Source organism: Sminthopsis crassicaudata, chromosome 4 (assembly GCF_048593235.1).
Source record: "Sminthopsis crassicaudata isolate SCR6 chromosome 4, ASM4859323v1, whole genome shotgun sequence".
NCBI lineage: Eukaryota > Metazoa > Chordata > Mammalia > Dasyuromorphia > Dasyuridae > Sminthopsis > Sminthopsis crassicaudata.
The window spans coordinates 381,515,298-381,537,248 of record NC_133620.1 but is presented as its reverse complement, the minus strand read 5'-3'; the positions used below and the strand labels follow the sequence as shown (position 1 = coordinate 381,537,248).

Genomic DNA, 21,951 nt, shown 5'->3' with positions numbered 1-21,951 from the left:
TAATAAAAACAAATTGAAACATAGGTTGGTTAGTCTTTTCTGATCACTGCCTTTGTTTCACAGACATAATGGAAAAAACAAAATATGGAAAAAGTACAAAATGGCTTAACAATATAATGCCTTCAGTTTCATTAAAGAGGGGAAACACCCCAAATTTGATCATTTATTTAGTTTACCAAATACATACCCTAACATACTTCCCTTACTCATCATCTGTGAAACATTGACAAGAGAAAGGGAGTTTTACAATCAACTTTGGGGCTCCAGAGACGGGAAGAAGTTGTTAGGGAGGGGGAGATGAGAGAGGAAAGTTTCGGGGAAAGAGAGTCCGGGGAAGAGAGGAGGAGGGAAAAGAGATCAAGAAGAGGCCAGAGGAGAGAAAGCTATCGGAGGGGCCTGGGAGAGGGAAGGCGGAGAAGGATTCCAGCCAATAGGCGTCGGTCAGATTGTTTCGACCTTGGAAAGTGGACTGCACACAGGCTGGAGCTCTTTCCTGAGGCGTCCCCCAGGAGCTCGTCTGGTCCCCGCCGCCTCCGGCCAGCGGTTGGTGCGGACTGGGGTGGAGAAGGTGTAAGAAGTGCAGGGAGCAGGTAGAGAGCGCTCTAGCCTCAGCCTCTAAGGCCTGCAGCTCCGGCGGCCGCAGCCAACCGCGCAGGGCCAGGTTCCGCCTCTTTTTCCCTCCTCCCCATCGGCTCCCCTCGAGTTATGTCATCGCGAAGCCGGAGAGAGAGACACAGAGAGGCCAGGAGCGCTTGGGCTTCGGAAGTCTGCGTGCGAGCCTCTCCCGGGTCGGTCCCTTGTCCCCGGCCGCATTGTGTCCTGGCGGGTGCCCATTAAGGAACCGCGCCGGTCACATTTCTCCCTGGAACCCTCCTTTGTCTCGCCACTTTTTCCTTCGGGATTCCCATTTCTCCGGGTGGCTCGCTGAGAACAGGGTGTTTTTTGCACCGTTTTGCCTTCTTGCTGGAAGACTACGATCGGCGAGGAGAAAGCCGGCCGGCCGGCCAGTCTCCTCTTGTCACCGAGGTGTGGGGAAACAATTTGGGGCGGAGGGGGAGGAGGGGGGCCGCGGATCCTTCCCGGCTCCCCCGGTGGACGCCTGCAAAGCTGCCTGGACCCCAGGAGGAGACGGGAATCGCCGGCCGGACCATACCGGGTCCGCACTCCCCAGAGGACTGGGATCGAGGAAGAGCTCGCTATACAAGGACGTTCGGGGGGGCTCTGTCCGCGCGGCGGTGAAGCGCCCTTTGCGCCCCGAGGGGCCAGGCTTCCCTCTGCCACTTCCCCGAGCGCCCCGCGCCGGCTCCCCTTTATCCCCTTTGCTTCCTCGCCCGCGGGAGAGAGCCCCATGCCGCCGCAGCAGGGGGAAGCGGAGTACATCAGCAAGCCAGTGCCGGGCTGCTGCAGCTGCGAGGTGCCGCCCGTGCCCCCGCGCCGGGTCCGCAGCAGCCGGGGCGCAGCCGCCGCCGCCCTGGGAGCAGCCCTGGGGACCCGCTGCCGGGCTGGGGGCGCCGAGCGGCGGAGCATCAAGTGCGTGCTGGTCGGGGACGGCGCGGTGGGGAAGACGAGTTTGGTGGTGAGCTACACCACGAATGGGTACCCCACGGAGTACATCCCCACCGCCTTCGACAACTTCTCGGGTAAGGCGGGAGTGCGAGACCGGCGTCAGGGAGCTGGTGTCGGACAGCAGGGGAGGGGACGAGGAGCAACGTCTTCGTTCTCATAAATGGAGCCTTATTAAGTGAGGCTTTAACTACCAAAATGACTCCAGATTGTGTGTGTGTGTAATGTTGTGTGTGTGTGTGTGTGACTGTTCATTCCATAGAGTAATGCCGTAAATTAATCAAGCTACCGGCTTCCGCAACCTCGAGGAAAGACGTTTAGAGCAAAATGTAAGAAAGAGATCCCGGCTCCCCAAACCCGGCGAGGTGGAAGTCAAGTGCATGTGGAAATTAAAAAAAAAAAAGGGGGGGGGGAGGTAGTCCCTACGATCTAGCCGCAGTTTTAATGAGAGGAAGAAACAAATTAAAAAGGGAAACCTCCTATTGCCGGTACAGTTGTCCTGGGGCGAAAATGCTGAGTCCGGGCGAAACCTCCTGGCGCCTGGGCTGGGAGTTTTAATTGGAGGGTGATAACTGGGTGTGCTGTTATCTGCCGAGCCGGGGACTTTCAGTCCTTTCTGGTGGCGAGCCTGACTCTGAGCTAGTTGAACTTTAAAGCGCCGTAGAAACTGCCAGATAAGGCTTAATTTGCATCAAAATAGCACCAATCACAACTCACAAATCCTCTTAGGCAGAGTTCTTCCCCGGTATGGGGCAGGTTTTCTTTCTTCCCGGCCTTCCTTCCCATAACAATAGCTAGGTCTATTTCCGATTTTAAGTATCTCTTTAGTCTACTTCGAGCCTCCTACTCGCGGCTCTTGGAGGGTCTGTTAATGCTGAGATAAATTCTCTTTAATTGCAACCGTCTTGGTGATTTTTCCTGTCTTTGTCACTTTCTGGAAGTTTTATGGTGCCCTTGAAGAGTGCGTAATTAGCAAACGTTTATTGTAGTTTTTGTTCTTTCTGCACCCACCCCCTTAAGGACCCTCTTTTCTAAGGCTATTAGTAACTCATTGTGGCTCAGGACTGGCAATTTATTAATCCATCAAGACAAGCTGGATGGACGTGTGGAGCTATTTTTAAAAAATAATTTTTCCTCACTTTACTCTCCTTTCTCCCCCCTTCCTTTCTCCAGTTGAGGCTGGGTTCATTTAAAATAAACTAGAATGCAGCATTGTTGATGAACAAAATTCTACCAAGGCTTGTTAGAATAAAAGACAAAAACAAGCAAACAAACAAAAAACACTTCACATCCTGGTCAAAAAAGGTGAACGGTTAAAAAAAAAAATCCTTATTTGAACAGAACGGAGAGATAAGGAGAAACCTCTTTTATAAACAGAACAATGCAGGTAGCTGCTGTTTGCACATTGTCTCCAAACAAGCTTGAGTTTTATGATAAACTGCAGTCAGAAAATTTTCCCAAGGGAAAACAAAAATATTTACTGTGGCTTCCCAGTGATTTAAAACTGTGGGGTTGATTCCCACTTACCCCAGCCTTCTCTCACACCACCCCCCTGTTGTTTTTAAGTCTTTCTGAAACATAAATGTGACAAGAGAATAAATCCTCTGGACCTGGAGGAAAGGGCTGTGTCTCTTTTGGTCTCATCAAAGGGCTTTTCTCCAGTGATTTGCTACTTCATCAGCTTCGGGGAAGTGAACTGTCAAGCCCTGAAGGGTTTGTGTACCCAAATGTTTGTGACTGATCAGATTCCAACTCTTCAGGCTATTAAGTCTAAATTAATTGAAGAAACTAAAAGAAATTGTGTTGGTGGAAGAGCCTGGGCAAGGATGGGGGTGGAAGGCAGAAGGTATTATTCTTTTGTGAATGATTAAAGAAGCCCCTATTTATACTTTTCTTTTTGTCTTTTCTTCTAAGCTGTTGTATCTGTGGATGGCAAGCCGGTGAGACTGCAGCTCTGTGACACAGCAGGCCAGGTCAGTAAAATAACTCATTGAAAATAATTTCTTAAAAGACGTTATGGGTGTCCAAATGTTTTACAAAGAGACTGAATTATCCTTCTAAGGTACTGTGAAATCAGCTTGCCTTTGGCTGTTCTCAGATGAACTGACTATTAATAAATTTGCTTTAAGGTTTGGCCAAACTCAGCTGATAGTGGCCAAGGTCACTAGGCAAGGAGGCAAGTTTTACATCTTCATCTCTTTCTCTACTCACCACATCCTCTTGTAATGTATCTTTGAATAAGTGAACTACACCCAGTAATTACACTAAGAATTATGGAAGGAATCTTAGAAGTCATCTATTGTCTACTCCCTGGCACTATAGAACACTAAGATCCCCAGAGGTGACATGATTCACCTGTAGTCACACAGGATTGAGGATGCATTCTGTGACTTGAAATTTAGCATCTTTTCTCACTGTACTATATATTATATCCTTGAAATGTAAAAACTCAAATATTGGAAACTTCTGGAATTTCTATTTTCCCCTAATTAAATTTGATTTTCAGATCCCCAACTGAGAAAGCAAGAAAAACAAAACTTATTACAAACATCAAGCAAATCAAGTTCTTACATTAACATGGCAGCCCCGCCCCTTCCAAAGCTTAATTTTGAGTCCATCGTGTCCTTGGGAATTGTAGTTGGTCCTTATATTGATCAGAATTTTTAAATCTCTCATAAAATTCATTTTAGTGTGTATTTTATTAAGTGTTTAGTAGGTGCCAAACATGATGCTAGATATTAAGAATACAAAGACAAAAATGAAACAGTCCCTGCCCTCAAGAAGTTCACATTCTATTTGAGAGAAACAACTTATAACAGATAACTTTACATAATAAATAATTTTTGTGTAAGTAGGTGGAGAGTACTAACAACCGGGGGTCTCAAAAATAGGAAAAAATCTTTTTTTTTTTTTTAGAAGATGGCCTTTTAGTTGAGCTACAGTACCAAGAGGTAGGATAGGAGAAAGAAAAATTATTTATTCATGAGTCCCAGTCTATTAGACAGGGGAAAGAGCATCAATTATATGGTTGTGGAGAGTATGTTAGATGGAATAATGTGCAGTTAGCACAGAAAAGTAGTCAGATAACATGTGTGCTAACTGCTAGAGATACAAAAAAAAGGGCAAAAATCAATTCTTGCCCTCAGTGTAATGGAAAAGACAACATACAAAGAATTAGATACAAATAATATATATATGTATATATATATATATATATATATATATATATATATATATATATATATATATATATATATATATATATATATGATAAATTAAGGAGGATTTAGATAGATTGCAGAAAGATTGTCAAAGACTTTAAATATCCAATTGATCAGCTTATGTTTTATTTTAGAGTCAAAAAGGAGTCATTGAAACTTCAACATGATATTGGTATATAGGATAGATTTGAAAGAGGCTAGTTGCAATGAGACTAATTAAGAGACTAGTGAAAGTCCATATGAGAGATAATGATGAAGCTGGGAGTCAGAAAGGTTATAGTGCTAAAGGATAGTCATAGGGTGGGAGGCAAAGGGCCCTGAATGCAAAAGTTGTTTCCACAGATAGAATTGACTAGACTTGGTAAATGAATGGATAAAGTGGAGTGGAGGTGAGTGAAAATGGAGATGATTGCTCAATTTGGTCTACTGAAAGAACAGTGATATCTACAATGGAAATTGGGAAAGTGGGAGAAGTTCTGGGTTGAAGTAAAAGGTGTTTTGGATGTTGAGTTTGAGGTGCATATAGTTGCATCTTTATGCAACTTAGATTTTTTTCTGGTTTATTACTTTTTGAGGGACATATTCTTTATGTGCCTTAAAAAAAGTCCCCTCGGCTTCCACTCTCTCCTTCTGTAATCCATTTTGGGTATAATTTCAAAAAGAAGTGTCAAAGTCATCTTCATAAATAAGGCCTGAACCTGATTAAGCTATAATTAGTAAGTATTTGACAAAAATAAAAATACAATAAAATGTAGATAATGTTAATCTGTGGTTTTCTAAATCAATACACATTAGGCAGGGATCCATTTCTTTTTTTTTTTTTTTTTTTTTTTTTGGATCCATTTCTATATGAGTTTGATACCAATGATCTAAATAATTTTTTTAAGATTTTGGTCTGCTCAAAAAAAACATCAATCTTGTATATAGCCAAGTTTTTAATGTTAGACCATTGAAACTGTCTCTAACCAAAAGTTTTCCCTTTTTTTCTAATAAGTACTTGCAGACCTGGAGAACTGGTTGGGTATAGTTGTATAGTGAATACCATGAGACATTCTGCTGATAACCACATATCCATTCTGAATGAAACTAACCTTCCATTTCTGAAGAGATTTTCAGGCTGGTGCCATCTGTCATCAGGGCCAAAGTCAGTTTATCATCCTGGTGCTCCAACTCTATAGGACAGTCAAATTGAGAATTGGAGTGGGGGAATGCTTCAGATTTGAAGAGTTCCAAGAAGGAACCAGTCCAACCTTCTTTTCACACATTATTTCACTACCATTGTTATCTTCCCCACTGTCATGGCTGACTATTTACTTTAAGCTCACTGCCAGCATTCCCTCTATATGGTGTGTGGATGACATGGGTTGTGTGCAGATGGAATGAGAAGGGTTGCAGAGTCTTCTATGTTATATTAGCATATTAAAAGAACCCAAACAAACCAAGAACCACTAAAAGTACAGAATTGGAGACAAAAGAAAGCAATATTTTGAGTCTTAAGAAGATCAAAATCTCCTACTTTTTTTTTTCACTGTAGTTAAATACTTTGGTGATTTTGGAACAAAAATTTCATTTCCTCACACATTTTTTTTCCTCATAAAATGTAAATGTGTCAATCTGTATAATGTTGATACAGTGGCATCTCATTTATTGAGAAATCTGCTTTTCTTTCAACCTATGAAGAAATCAGAAGCAAGGAGAAGAGATCTTTGGGGCAGTCAAAACATAATAAAATCATGGTTTTTACCCTCAAGAGAACTATTGCTATTTTCCATAATTCAGAAGAGCACAGATTTAATTTTGGAAAAGTCCTCAGGCCATCTAGTTCAATCTACTCACTTTACAAAAGAGGAAATGGAGGCCTACTACTTTTCAAAGGTCATATGTGTGGTTAAAAAAAAAAAGACAGTCTTCCACTTAGAACTTGTTGACCTTTATTTATGCACATTTCAAAAAACAAGGTTATCTCTTTTGCCAGAGCATGTGCACATGCACTCTAGTTTGTAAGAGAGAAATAGAGAGAGAGAGTGAGAGAGAGGCAGAAACCTTAAAAAGCAAATCAGAAAATTTAGGATCATTTCATGTAGGGTCAAAGAACTTATAGTTTGATTCACAAACATTGTGATGAAGTTCTTATGTGCAAGGTTCTGCATTCCTCATTAGCTAATGAGGATCTTGTTAACAGCATTACTTGGTTTTCAAAAAATTGTTAAATTATTTTCAGTATTTTCTGTTAAAGAAGACAGGAAAACAGGTTTTTATAAAGATTCCGATCATGAATATAGAAAGTGAAATATTTTGGCACATAGCTAAGCTTCATTCATCTATTTAATTGGAACTTCATATCATTCAATCAACAAGTATTTATTATGTATCTACTTTATGCCAGTAATTATAATGGTTGGAGATATAAAAATAAAATAGCCAAAAAGAAAGAAAGAAAATCTTTACTCTGAAGGAAAAATGAAATCTTTCTCAAATGATTTCTCCAAATAATAGACTTTTGTCTATTATTCAGTTCAGGCTTTTTGGGTGCAATCAAGTATTTAGAGTCTTGCATAGAACTTAGAAAATTATCTCTGGAAAACATCTTAAGAATTTATCTAGTCTATTAGTTCCTCACTTGAGATCTGTGAACTTGTTTAATATTTTGATAACTATATTTCTATATAGTTGGTTTCTTTATAATTCTATGTATTTTATGTTAGATATTTTAAAATATTATTCTAAGAAGATGTCCATGGGCTTTGGACTACTAAGAGGTTCTATGACACACCAAAAACATTAAGGCCTCCTGATCCAGTCCAATGGTATCTTAATAATAATAATAGTAGTAGCTAGCATTTACGTAATATTTATCAGTCCTTTAAAATCTGAAAAGCACTTTTTATATGTTATCTCACTTAATCCTCATAACCACCCCAAGGGATAGGTACTTTTATTCATTGAATTTTACAAATGAGAAAAATGAGTCTGAGAGAAATTAATTTAGAGTTCAAAGGTAAAAGACAGAATTTGGGGTTAGAACTCAGGTCTTCTTGACTCATCAATCTATCTACTCTACCAGCTAATGGCTTACAGATTTACAGCTTAGGAAACTGAGTCCCAGAGAGGTGATATTAACAGATGTTATTATCTCATTTGATTCTCAAGACCAACCATTATTCTCACCATTTTACAGTTGAGGAGACTGAAGCAAGTAGAGATTTGCACAATTTGTACAATGTACAATTATGCCCTTAGAAGTGTAGAGATGAGTTGTCCCAACTCCCAGTCTAAGATGTAGCCACGAAATTGTGTTTCCTTCAAGATTCATATACTGAATAAAAGAATTGAACAAAGACTGTATGGAAATAGCTTGAAAGCCTAATAATAACAACTAAGAAATCATACAGAGTGCTTTGTCAAACTAAGTATAACCTAAATGTGTTATTAGAGTTTCAAGCCTTAATACATTTTAAAATAATTGTGAGGTTTATAGCATCATTATTATCCACATTTAAAGATGAGGAAATAGGCTTTGAGAATTAATTTGTCCATTATCCCATAGATAAGAGTCTGAAACAGGATTATGATTTTGGGTCTCCTGACTTTAATCCTGCCCACAGTTTATTTACCATGAGAGGTGTCAAATTCCCTGAGCAAGACCCACAAAACTCAAAAGGCAATTTAATCAAATTAAAATGTGATTGGAAAATGTTTAATAAAAATACAAGGCAAGAAGATGCTGTATTGTGGTTTTCTGAATCAATTATCTGTTTCTTTTTTACTTAGAAACTATGCAACCTATTTAAAAAACAACAACAATCCAGCACTGACTGAAGACCTTTTTTTCTTGGGCTTTGAAAATCATTTAAAAAGCTGGGAAGATCTAGATATTGCAGAATCCTGGAATTTAGATCTGAAATGTACACTAGAGATACTAGTAGTCTATAAGCTGCTGAACTATTTTATAGTAGAAATGGTAGCTTATTAGTGTTTGTTTTTTAACATCCCTAGTGCCTAGCAGTGTGCCTGGAATATAGTAGGAGCTCAATTCATGCTTACGAATTGCTTGAAATAAATTTTCTGGTCCAAGCCCTTTAGTTTACAAATAAGAAAATGGAGGGTACAAAGGTAAAGTGATTTGTTGGATATCAAATAAGCATAGAAATTATATTCATTAAAACGGAACTATTTGTAGTCTTCTTTGCTCCTTTATCTTTATTCATGCTGTTTCTTCTGCCTGGAATACCTTTCCCCTCCATAGAGTCAAAGTTGTTTTAGATTCCTTTCCTTCCCTAGCTAGGCAGCTAGGTGGCACAATGGATAGAATGCTGGGCCTGGAGTTAGGGAGGTCTGAGTTCAAATATAGCCACAAATCTTATGAGCTGTGTATCCCTGAATTAGTTACTTAACCTGTTTGCTTCAGTTTCTTCATCTGGAAAATGATGATAATAACATCTTTATCACAAAATTGTTGTGAGGATCAAATGAGATATATTTATAAAAGTTGTATAATATGTGTAATATTATACAATATATGATTGTATAATAGGTGCTTAATAAATGCTAGTTTCTTGCCTTTCTTTCCCTTGTCACTGGATGCCTGTTCTTTTTGCTACCACTGGGATTTGACAACAATTTACTTCTATCTCTCTGTTTGGTACATTCTGCTCTACAGTTAGAGCATTAGTCTTAATATCAGGAAACAACCTAGGTTGGAACCCTAACTCAGTCTCTTCTTAAAAAGTTTTATGATCACTTAATGCAAGTCACAGAATGCCTCTGACCTCATTTCTTCATCAGATAAGTGAGAATATTAATACTTACTCTACTTGGTTTGGCTTTTCTTTATTTCCCCACACTTAATATAGTTCTTAACATAAAGTAGTAGGTGCTCAATAAATGTGTGTTGACTTTACTACCTCCTAGAGACTTGTGAGGAAAGAAATTTTAAATCTCATACTGCCAATTAAATGTGAGCTGAAGTTATGAGAGCTGCCAATATTGGTGAAGTGAGACTAAGTGACAGAACAGGTTAAATTTCATTTCTGCTACTTAATAGCTGTATAATCATGAGAAAATTATTTCACTTCCCTGAAACTCAGTTTCCAGATCTGTAAAATGGAATTATAATTATACCATAGGTAATTGTGAGGAAAATAATTTGCTATATTAATGTGTGTTACCATAGGGGTGTGTATGTGTGCGTGTGTGTGTGTGTGTGTGTACACACTTCTTATCCCCTTTGTCTTTAAATTATTTCAGTCATATCTGACTCTTTTTGTGGTTTTCTTGATAAAAAATATGAGAGTGCTTAGACATTTTCTTTTCCAGCTGATGTAACAGAGGAAGAAACTAAGGCAAAATGTTTGGGTGACTTGCCTAAGGTTTCAGAACTAGTAAGTGTATGAGGCCAGATTTGAATTTAGGAAGATGAGTCTTCCTGACTCCAGGTCTTGTCCTGACTCCAGGTCCTGAGGTCTGTCAACCTAGCTGGCCCTAGTGAAATAGAAAGAACACTAGATTAGTACACAGAAGACATGAGTTAAATTCTCAATTTTAATATTTATGTCCTATGTGACCTTGAATATTTTTTTTTTTTTACCTTTCTGGGTCATAGAAAATAGTTTTCTCTTCTTTGAAATGAATAAGTTGGATGAGGTAACCTTTAAGTTACCTCCCAGCTCTAAATCAATGAACCCTCCAATTAAACTGGAAGGGTGAAGGATGTCTGGTCCTTCTTTATTTCTCTTCTAGCTTAGCATAGCCTACTATGCCTTGAGTGGGACAGTTGCTCTGAAGTTATTTTAATTAGACTGGCTTGAACCAAAAGAGGAAACATCCTGGTGCCCTAAAGAGTACTTATTCAGGGGTCTTGAGGTTGAATCCTGATTTTACTTCCTGTGTGGCCTCTAGCTTAAATTAGTTCACCTTTCATGATTTCATTTATAAAAAGGTAGGAGGATAGAGGATTTGGACTGGATGAACTTGGTTGAACTTGCCCACCAGGGTACCTTTAAGCTCTAAATCTGATCCTATGCAAGTCTCATTCCATTCCCCTTAGATTTGTTAATCTTCCTTCTGAGTGACTTAGATTAATACCTGTGGTATTTCCCTAATACTCATCCAAGGGAACTCAAGTTTAAAGACATTAGCTAATTAAAGTAATCCTCTTGCTGTCCCTGCAAGGTGGATGAGCTGGCCATGTCTATCCCCAGTTTAGATATCAAGAGATTGGAGCACAAATCTCCCAGGGTGTGAAATTACACTGAAATGAGGTGATCCTGTAGAAGCTAATTATGTACCCTGTCAAGGAGGATACAGCTGGGTGGGTGGAAGCGTGAACTTCTAAATACAAATTGCTCTTCATGCATTTGGATTTTCTCCCAGAGACTATGTGTAGATATAAACACATTGGTTAAAATGAGGTTAATGCATCACCCACAGTCTAACTTTAAGTGAAAACAGAAAGGGACTTGGGGATTTTTGAAGAGACATTTTTTGGCTCAAGAAAAAGAGACCACAGTTAAAATGGCGTGGCTCACAATAGAGTTGCCAATAGGAGCCCCCTTTTCATCTATAAACCAAGTTGTATCCTCATAGTGGGAATCACTGCTGTTTAGTTTTTCTTTTTCTTTCTTTCTTCCCCCCCCCCCCCCAGCCCCCAGCTCTCCCTAAATGATTGAACTTAATCAAGCACAATTTCTTTAACACATACCTGGCAAGTTTCTACAAACCACTTGGCTCCCAGAATCCATTTCAATTGCCCTTCCATTGGCTTTCCCTTCCATGTGCATATTGAATTTACATCAGTGAATTGCATTTAGATCAGCTTCTGTTTAGGCAAAGGAGGCTAAGGTGCTAGGTTTCTGCTTTCCTTCCTTGGATTCTCGGACTCAGTCTCCAGAGAATTGGTGGAGCCTGCTTCCTGGACTCCTGTCACAAGCCCAGTCTCGTCTCGAATAAGTTGGCCAGCTTTTTATGGGGAATGTAGGCCCTCCAAACACAACCAAAATCCAAGTATTTTTGGCCTCATTCATTCCCGCTGCTACCAGCGGGACTAATTTCATATTGTACTTGTTCTTTGTGCATCTTAATTTGAGATCCCCTGAGAATATGAAGGGACTTTTAATTAAAACATTTTCTGAGCCAAGTAAAAGCTTCTCTGGTTTAGTTTTGTTCAATATTTGATCTGTAAGGCCAAAATCGACCTCTGCTTTGGGGTTTTGAAAGGTCAGGAACTGCTGTGATTTTTAATAAATACCCTGCTCACTTCCAGGGCTTCAACTGGACATCCTTTTCATATTAGTTGATTGATGACCTCTACTTGAAATATGGCATTTTGAATGAAGATAATAAATTCCAATAAAAAGAGACCAGAAGCCTTCATTTGGGAAGGAAAGAGAGGTGGTAACTAGGAAGATTTTGACAAGGATTGATGTTTGTATAAGTGTGGAACTGTAAATAATGAGACAGAAAGAAGAATTGCGTAGAGGAGATTATGGAATAATGCTTAATTTTTTGTATGCCACTGGATAGCTAAGTCTGTATGATGCACACTAAAATGGATGACAGCCATAAATATGAACTTTAAATAGCAATGAGATCATTTCCATCCAACATTTTAGTAGGAAACTATTTGAATCTTTATATACCTGAAAATAGAACTGTATGAATAGAGAAAAAATAGATTTCAGAATCATAGAGGTTAAAAGAGCCCACTTTCAAGGTCAGAGTAAAAGGGGGAAGATATGGTTAATTATCTAGTTAATGGAAGTTTATAGATTGCCAAATCAGATCATTTGGAATAATTCTAACATATGTTTTGTTCCAAGATTCACAAAAGGTACATAGGGTGGGGCTCAGCAACCTCTATGGTTCTTTATAATGTATGGGAATTCTAGAAACAAAGCAGATAATACACATGGGACAAGCTGAGCAAGACAGGTGTAAAGAAAAGGTAAGCAGGTGGACTCGGAGAGAAAGAAAAGAAGGAACATGAGAGAATGATGAGAAAAAAGAATAGCTATTAAGTGGGGAACAGGGCTTTGCCACTTAGCATTTCATTGGTCAGCGAACTCAAGTGGTGTGGAGACTAGAGCATGTCACTGAATGAGAATTTGTGGTTGGTTTTTCACTCTGCCAGTGTATCACTCTATACTTTTTAAAATCAAGTATTCAGTCAACCAACAGACATTTATTAGGTCCTTACTGTGTGCCATATGATAAGAATATTAAAAAAAAAAAAAAAAAAGCAAAAGCAACCACACCCCTCAAGTAGCTTACATTCTAATGGAGGAAATACAGTATCAATCGGAACATACAAGATAACTCCAGAGAAGATTTAAGGAACATTAAATTCCCTTGTGATATATATTTTCTCCCTTTATGAAAGAGACAAATCTATGATATAGCTGTTGTGAGAATTATGGACCTAGAAATGGGAGAGAGCTCAAGCCATCTAATTCAATTCTCTCTTTTAATAGAGGAGGAAACTGAGGGCCAGAGATTGTTAAATCACTTGTCCAAAGTCACATATATAAGTAATTGAGGTATTCAACTGCAGTTATCTGGTCCCAAGTCCTTTCTACTGTATCCTGAAGTATTTTGTATTCTTTAAAATCAGTTTGCTAAATATTTATTGATCAATCAGCCAACAAGTAATGATTAAAAGCCTACTATTTGCCAGGCACTGGAGATGCTATCTATCATCAAAGTATTTACTTTCTACTTTTCTCCATTTTTATTTATGGATATAGATGCAGAAATAAATTCTGAATAAATAGGAAAATTTATATCTACAATTTAGAGAATCTTTGTAATAGGAGAATAAATAAGGCAAATTTATTTTAATGTAGTACATGTATATACATGGCAAGTCAGCAGTAGTACTACCTCAGGTAGTTGAGGTCATGAATGATGCTAAGAGAAGCATATGGGAATGGAAGGACTTATACTGATGGATGTCACCATCTGGGGACTTGGATCTCAAAGGAGCAGTAATATTGTTACTTAGATAACACTTCTTTCCCCCCTTATCCAGGTGGATTTTCCCAACTTTGGGATATGCTGTCTTGAGTCTTTAAACCATGACAAAAAAGAAATAATTATGGACTTCTTTGTTTTGTTACAGGATGAGTTTGACAAACTCAGGCCTCTGTGCTATACCAACACGGACATCTTTTTGCTGTGCTTCAGCGTTGTAAGCCCTTCATCCTTTCAAAATGTGAGCGAAAAATGGGTCCCAGAGATTCGTTGTCACTGCCCCAAAGCTCCCATCATACTGGTTGGCACACAGTCAGACCTACGAGAAGATGTGAAAGTCCTTATTGAACTGGACAAGTGCAAGGAGAAGCCAGTGGCAGAGGAGGCTGCTAAGCTATGTGCAGAGGAGATCAAAGCTGCCTCTTACATTGAGTGCTCTGCCTTGACTCAGAAAAACCTCAAAGAGGTCTTTGATGCAGCCATCGTGGCTGGCATTCAGCACTCGGACACTCAACAGCAACCAAAGAAATCCAAGAACAGGACTCCAGACAAAATGAAAAATATTTCCAAATCTTGGTGGAAGAAATATTGCTGTTTGGTATAATGCTGCTGGCCAGGAACTCAAAGAAGGCTATTTTTAAAAGAAAGACAATTTAGAAGCTATATTAGCTTAAATGACTTTTCCTTTCACTGTATAGAAAATATGTATGTATATATGTATATATGTATGTAAAAATACATGTCACTGTGGGGAGAGCTCAATGTATGTTCTTTGTTTTCTTTTCAGTTTCTTGTGTGAGCTAAGGGGGCAGACATACTTTTATGCAAATGATTTTTAATAGATTAAGAATTTTCCTGCAATCTGGTCATTTAAAGCCCCATCACACATCATGAGAAGACACTCCAGACCTAGATAAAGATAGTGGAGTCTTGTTGTATTTTAACATATAGGTGGACAAAGGGGTATTATGTATTATATAGGATTATGGGAGGAAGAAGAAACCTTGACTTGATTTAAGGCTATTAAGTGACACAGTGGACTGTGAACAAAGGACCATCAGTGAGCATTTGTATCTCCTTGAAACATAGTGCCTGCTAAAGAACAACATTTTAAGCCTTAGAACTCCATGCAAACTGCACTTTCACTAAAAACAAACAAAACAACAAACTAAGGAAACTTGTAAAGGCTTATGTGTGTACATCCTCAAAATAATTGGTCATTTCAGTTATTTCAGTCAAGGATAAGTGCCTGGTTAATTCAATGGGGAGGAAAATCCATCAGGTGGTTATTTGGCATTGGTAGCCCCCTCCCAAAGCCATGATTTTTTTTTTAAATCATACTTAAGTCAGGTGTGGGCATTGGGCAGACCTGGGTCGAATGACATGGCTGTTGTTGAGTGAGTCTATTGGAATGTCTCTTCCATTTGGTTTTAGGGAATGAGCATATTAATGGGAGCAAAATGTGGTCATTAACTTCCTGACTCCTGGCCCAAAGGTCTCCTCTTTAGGAGACACATTATAGAGTGTGTGCCCCAAAATGCCTCCTTCCCGCTTTGTTCTAACTCCCAGGGCAGGACACTCTTCTCTATGTGTCTTGAGAGCTTGCATGGCTAATTTGTACCATCTGTAAAGCATGGGAATGCTCTTTTGAAGGGAGGTAGCAAATGTTTGTGTGACACAATGTAGCTTTTTTAAAAATCAGCCAATATGTGCTCCTCGATGTTTTCCTTTTACATAACGGCTGTTTATGCTGCTGATTTAACATTTAAAAGAAATGAGAATAGAGGATGCTATAATTACTGGATTTTCAGGGAAAGGCCTGCCTTTTTCCTCATTAGAAAGCTTTATATATATATATATATGTATATATATATATTTTAAAAGAGCATTTTGATTCCAGCCCAGGTGCACTATTAGAGGACTTTTAATTGAATTGTCTGCTGAGACTGCTTTAAAAAAAACTACCAGATACCCTAAAAATCCGTGCAAGCATTCAGGTAAATGCAACAGATGACTTTTTCCCAAAGAACTGGCAGGAAAATAGTGCCATGTGTCTTAAAGATCATGAGAATGCTGCTGCCCTTAGGAATGGGAGGCTAGTGTTGTAATTGGCTGCAGCTGAGCTCTGTGGATCAGGAGACCTGTGTTCACAGCTCCTTCCTTAGCTTCCTTGCCTTGGGACTTGGAGAATGTCACTTATTTGTGAGTCACACAGATTTGCTAGTAGGTGATATTTATAAAGCATTGTTTCTCTTGGAAAATGCCACATCAGCCTTTAACATACTGTCTGACATAGAGCTGGGGTGCAGCAGAAGGTTTTTTTTTTTTTTTTTCTTGTTGCTTTTAAGTCTCTGATCTCAGATTTGCCCTCGGTTAAGTCGACTTTTCCATATTCAAGGCAGTATCTAACCTTAAAGGGAACCTTTGTGTAGCTGTGGGATAGAAGCCTCACAACTGCTTTTGCCTTTCCGTATTTAATAAGTCCCAACTCATGCTCTCTAGAGAAAGTCCAATACCAGTTTATAATTTTTTTCTTGTTCTTACTAATAACTATCAAAAAAACTACTTTCAAATATATATGGAACAAAAGATTAACCTGTAAATCTCTTAAGTACACATAAGCTCTTATTATTATCTTTTGTTTTGTTGAAATTGATTGCCATAGTTTCTGGAAATGTTTAGTTATAACCTGAATCGATTAAAAAAAAAAAAAAAAAAACTTGCTTAACTTCTTGTGATTTTTAAAACAAGTTCTGTTGAATCAATTAATTCTAGACAATTCCCAAGCCTAACTTAAAGGATTCTATGTAAAGCATTTAATCTTTTAAAAAAGAGGGGGAGGGGAAACCAGGTCCACACACCCTTCAGTTTTGAAAGCTTCACTTAAAATGCTTTTTAATTCTTATCAGATGCCTGATTCTACACCATCGAATTTAGAAATTGAGCCGAGAACAGAGCCCAGTACGAGTAGAGTTAGGGCTAACCCTGATGCTTAAAATTTGGTGGCTTGTTTTTATGAGTGCAGGAATTTTGATATTTTATAATGTTTTATGGAGTGGGAAAGTTGGGGTTGGGCCAGAGGTTTCCCTTCATATTTATTTCTCTGTTAAATTAGCCAGGGGGGGGAATTTTAAAAACTTTTATGTGTATGTGAGGATAGGAAGTCAACTCATTTCAAAGCCCAGAAAACTTGTTAAATGTAAACTTGCAGCTTGGTATCGCAAAGTTGTTTTTGTTTTTGTTTTGTTTTTTTATCTGCACCCTATATATAGTGTGCTACTCTGATATAAATCTTAAACTCTAGGGCAATATTACTATTTCAAAAAAATGTGATGTACCTGAACCTTTTTTGTTATCTTTTTACAATGTGTATATGAACTAAATTCTTGCAACTTTATGGACACTATGCTTTCTGTTCTTAGATATATTCTGAAAAACCACAGGTTTTTTACAAAGCCAAAATGAGGAAAAAGTCCTCCACATTGCCTCCTCTCGATATTGTGCCTTACCAAGTTGTGTTCTTCTATTTTTAAGTGCAGGTGATACAAAGCAGAATGTTTCACTTGAAAATGCAATGAGTTGGGTGGTGTGAAATAAATTCTTACCTGTATATATTTGCATCTGCCTATCTAATGGAAAATTTTCTTTTGGAAATAAATAAGGTCCAACCACCTCTTTAAAAATACTGTATCTGATAAGTCCTTTGAAACCTTGGGGTTGGGAAGTAAGATACAAGTCAACCAATCACTAAATCAACATTTATCATTGATATGTGCCAGACATTATGCTAAATTCTGGGATATAAAAAGATGCAAAAGATAGCTCTTGCCTTCAAGAGCCTTACAATCCAATAGGGAAGACAACATACAAACAAATACATTCAAAGCAAGTTTATAGAGGATAAATAGGAAATAATTAACAGAATGAAGGCTTTGGAATTATGAGGAGTTGGAGAAGGCTTCCTGTAGAAGGTAACATTTTAATTGGGATTTGAAGGAAGTCAGAAAAATAAGTAGCTTTAGTGGTGGAGGAAGATGGGAAGAGCATTCTAGGTATGAGAGAGTCAGGGTTAATGTTTCCTTGAGCTTTATGAAAAGCTTTTTCATCAGAATTGAATAGAACTATTTGGAATGATTAGAATGGGGAGATAGGAAGTTGTCCTCACACAATGAAATACATATAATTTTATATGAGAATTACTTTATATGTAATTTAGTAATAATAAAATTAATCTCAGTAAACCATCTATAATAGTGACTGCAGTATTGCTGCTGAGTCCTGTAAAATTTCAAGGTTTTTAAAAATGAAATTTTAGAAAATAAGGTTCCTGTCTTGAGTAAATAGTCTTTAAATGGTAGGTATGAATGAAAAAAGCATATCATGTTCAGTATTGAGGAACTTTTCCTCATTGTGAATTGTATAAAGATAAATAAATTATCAGTTCTTCCTAGTGGAAGGAGGTTGCTCTTAATGTTTGAATGCCCGTTGTTTCAATATCTTTCTATTATATCAGAGATTCCATGACTTTTTCAATGTCATAATTCTTAAAAGCAGGAAATACAAAACCCTTTATGGGTTTAATTTTTATTTTCATTTTCCTTCTCTCTCTCTCTCTCTCTCTCTCTCTCTCTCTCTCTCTCTCTCTCTCTCTCTCTCTCTCTCTCTCTCTCTCTCTCTCTCTCCTTTCTCCTTTCTCCTTTCTCCTTTCTCCTTTCTCCTTTCTCCTTTCTCCCTTCTGTGTGGAGAAGGTAAGAAAGGCAATACTATAGGTTTAAAATTGAAATAGCAAATGCTTTGACTTCTAAATGGCTCAGTTCTGCTAGTATAGATTCTCCAGGGTGATTTTTTTTTTTTAATATCTATTTCAACATGACTACTGGTGTTTTAAGAAAATCTATGTATAATTGCTCTCACTTAAAGATTAATTAATTTGTAAGGCCAGCCCTATGGATACCAATTACTTTCTCCTAGTTACTGACTACACTTTGTGCCTAGGATTATGACTTTCAGGAGGCAAGGATAACTCAGAAGGTTTTGATTAGTACTGGTTCAAGTAATGAGACTTTTTTTTTAGGTGAAAATATAATTGACTTAATTCAATTAAAAATGTGTGCCTGATATGTGCACAATTAATGATTTTTGGTAACCAAGTAAACAAAGACCATGAAAGCACTGATAATTACAATTTCATGATTTGATCCACATTTATAGTCACTATAGTCACTTTCAAAAGTGCCACACAACTGTTGTAACTGTTATTATATTATTATATTATATCATATATACTGTTATTATGTTATATATAATAACACACACACACATATATATATATATATATATATATATATATGTTATTATAACTGGACAGAGATTATAGTTTTCAAAACACAGTGGATCTTTCATGAAAGAATTAGGGTAGTATCATAGTTAGCAAACCCAGGACTTAGAATAAACAATACCTGGGTTTCCAAATATTTAGTAAATGTGTGATTCTGGATAAATCTTTAAATGTCTCTGAGCCTTGGTTTCTTTATCTATTAAAAGGGAAGATTAGGATTCAATGATCTCTAAATGTCCCTTCCAGCTATAAATCATTTCAGGTTAGTGAAAACAAAGGATCAAGAGCTAAGATGGCAGAGAAAAGCCAGGAGGTTGTCTGAGCTCTGCCCAGTTTCCCTAAGAAGCAACTTAAAATCAAGCCTTTAAAAGGATTTTGGAGTGATAGAATCTACAAAAAGATGAAGTGAAACAATTTTTCAACTTAAGATAGATTTATCTCACTTGGGTAAAAGGGGAGCACAGCCCAGCATAGACTATGTCTGACCAACCTGCAGGAGGCTCTTAGCCACAGTACAGATCAGCAACTGTGGACCCTCAGTTTTGGCTCAACAGACTAGTGGCACATCAGACTAGCTGTGAGCCCTCCAATTCCAGTACACAAGGTAAACTGTAAGCCCAGAAATTCCTAGTACAGCAGGTACAACTAGGCTGGGCCACCCCAGTACAGGGAGAAAAGCACCAGCACCCAAGGCCTGGTGCAGAAAGCCAGTGAGTAGACCGTTTGCCCCCAGAACAAGCAGTTTGGAACAGCACTCCTGTGACCTAGGAGTAGAGTTCAATTTTAAACATTATGAAACAGACTTAAAACAGGTAAAACCAGAAAGGAGCCTGACCACAGAGAGCTCCTATGTCAACAGGGAAGATCAAAACACAAACTCAGAAGAGGACGACAATGTCAAAATACCTGTGTGAAAAGCATCAAAGGTGAAGATGAATTGGTCTCAAGATTAAAAAACCTTCTTACAAGAGCTGAAAAGGGATTAAAAATAAATTGAGAGAAGCAGAATAAAAATTGGGAAAAGAAATGAAAGCTATACAGGAGAATTATGGAAAAAAAAAGAATCAAAAGCTTGGAATAAGAAGCACAAAAATTGACTGAAGTAAACAACTGCTTGAAAAATAGAATTGTCCACATGGGAAAAAAAAACCCACTGAAGAAAACAACTCCTTAAAAGTAGAATTCACTAAATAGAAAAGAAAATATACAAGTTAATTGAAGAAAATAATTCCTTAAAAATTAGAATTGGGCAAGTGGAATTAATGACTCTATGAGACATCAAGAATCAATCAAACAAAATCGAAAGAATGAAAAAATAGGAGAAAATGTAAAATATCTTATTGGAAAAACAATTGACCTGGAAAATAGATTTAGGAGAGATAATTTAAGACTTATTGAACTATCTGAAAGTTGTGATTTTTAAAAAAAGAGCTTGGATGCTATATATCAAGAAATTGTTAAGGAAAATTGCCCTGATATCCTAGAACCAGAGAGTAAAATGGTTATTAAAAGAACCACCAATCACCTTCTGAAAGAGATCCCAAAATGAAAACTCCAAGGAAGATTGTAGTCAAATTCTAAAATTATCAAGTCAAGGCAAAAATATTGCAAGTAGCCAGAAAAAAACAATTCATATATCAAGGAGCTACAATCAGGGTTACAGAGGACTTAGCAACTTTAACATTAATGGATCAGAGGTCTTGGAATATGCTATTCTAGAAAGCCAGGGAACTTGAATTATAATAAAAAATCAACTATCCATCAAAGTTGAGCAGGATCATCCAGGGGAAAAGACTCATTCTAAATATTTTATGAAATAGAGTACTTTCAAACTTTCCTAATGAAAAGATCACAGCTAAACAGAAAATTCCATCTTCAAATGCAATATTCAAGAGAGAAGCATAAAAAGGCAAACAGGAAAAAACCTCCATGTTATCAAGTAAAGTTAAATTGTTTACTCCATATATAAAAAGATAATACTTGTAACTCTTGAGAACAGTGTTTCTATTACATAGACAGGTGTGGGTATAAGTTGACCTTGATGTGATGATATAAAAAAATTAAATTGTGAAAAAAAAGGATTGTACTGGCAGAAGAGGGAGGCAGAAGAAGGTAAATTACATCAGATGAAGAAGTTCAGGGGCAGCTAGGTGGCGCAGTGGATAGAGCACCAGCCTTGAATTCAGGAGGACACAAGTTCAAATCTGATCTCAGACACTTAACACTTCCTAGCTGTGTGATCCTGGGCAAGTCACTTAACCCCAGCCTCAAAAAAAAAAAAAAAAAAAAAAAAAAAAAAAAGTTCAAAAGACCCATTATAGTCAAGAGAAAGCAGGAAGGGGCTGAGCATTGTTTAAACTTTGATTCATTAGATTTGGCTCAAAGAGGCTATAACACACACATTCAGTTGAGTATAGAAATTTATATTACCCTATAGGCAAATACAAAGAGAAAGAAAAAGGAGGGGGACCAGCTGACAGAAGAGAAGGCAAATTGAGGGAGGCAGTACTCAGAATCAAAACTGGTGAAAAAGGACAGAGTGAATGGAGAGAATAAGGTTTAAACAGAAGAGAAAATAGGATAGAGGGAAATATATGTTTAGGAATCATAACAGTAATCAGAATTTCATTTAAATGGTATGATCTCTCCCATTACTCCCCTCCCATAATCCAAAAGCAGATAGCACAATGAATTAAAAACTAGAATACTACAATATGTTATTTCATATGAAACATATTTGAAGCAAAAAGCTACACACAGTAAAAGTAAAAGACTGTAGCAGTAAAGTGAAATTTGTAAAAAGCAGAAGAAGCAATCCTGATCCCAGACAAAGCAATTTAAAGAGATGAGGAAGCTAATGAA

At 37.8% G+C, this 21,951-nt stretch overlaps 1 protein-coding gene across 1 annotated transcript; it reads left to right on the top strand.

Annotated features, from left to right (window-relative positions):
- The first annotated feature begins 472 nt into the window (after positions 1-472).
- Positions 473-17,434, top strand: RHOU (ras homolog family member U). Its single transcript, XM_074262388.1, has 3 exons — positions 473-1,640; positions 3,478-3,536; positions 13,900-17,434. The coding sequence occupies exons 1-3, from the start codon at positions 1,349-1,351 to the stop codon at positions 14,353-14,355; spliced, it is 807 nt and encodes a 268-aa protein (XP_074118489.1). The 5' UTR covers positions 473-1,348; the 3' UTR covers positions 14,356-17,434.
- The last annotated feature ends 4,517 nt before the right edge of the window (positions 17,435-21,951 follow it).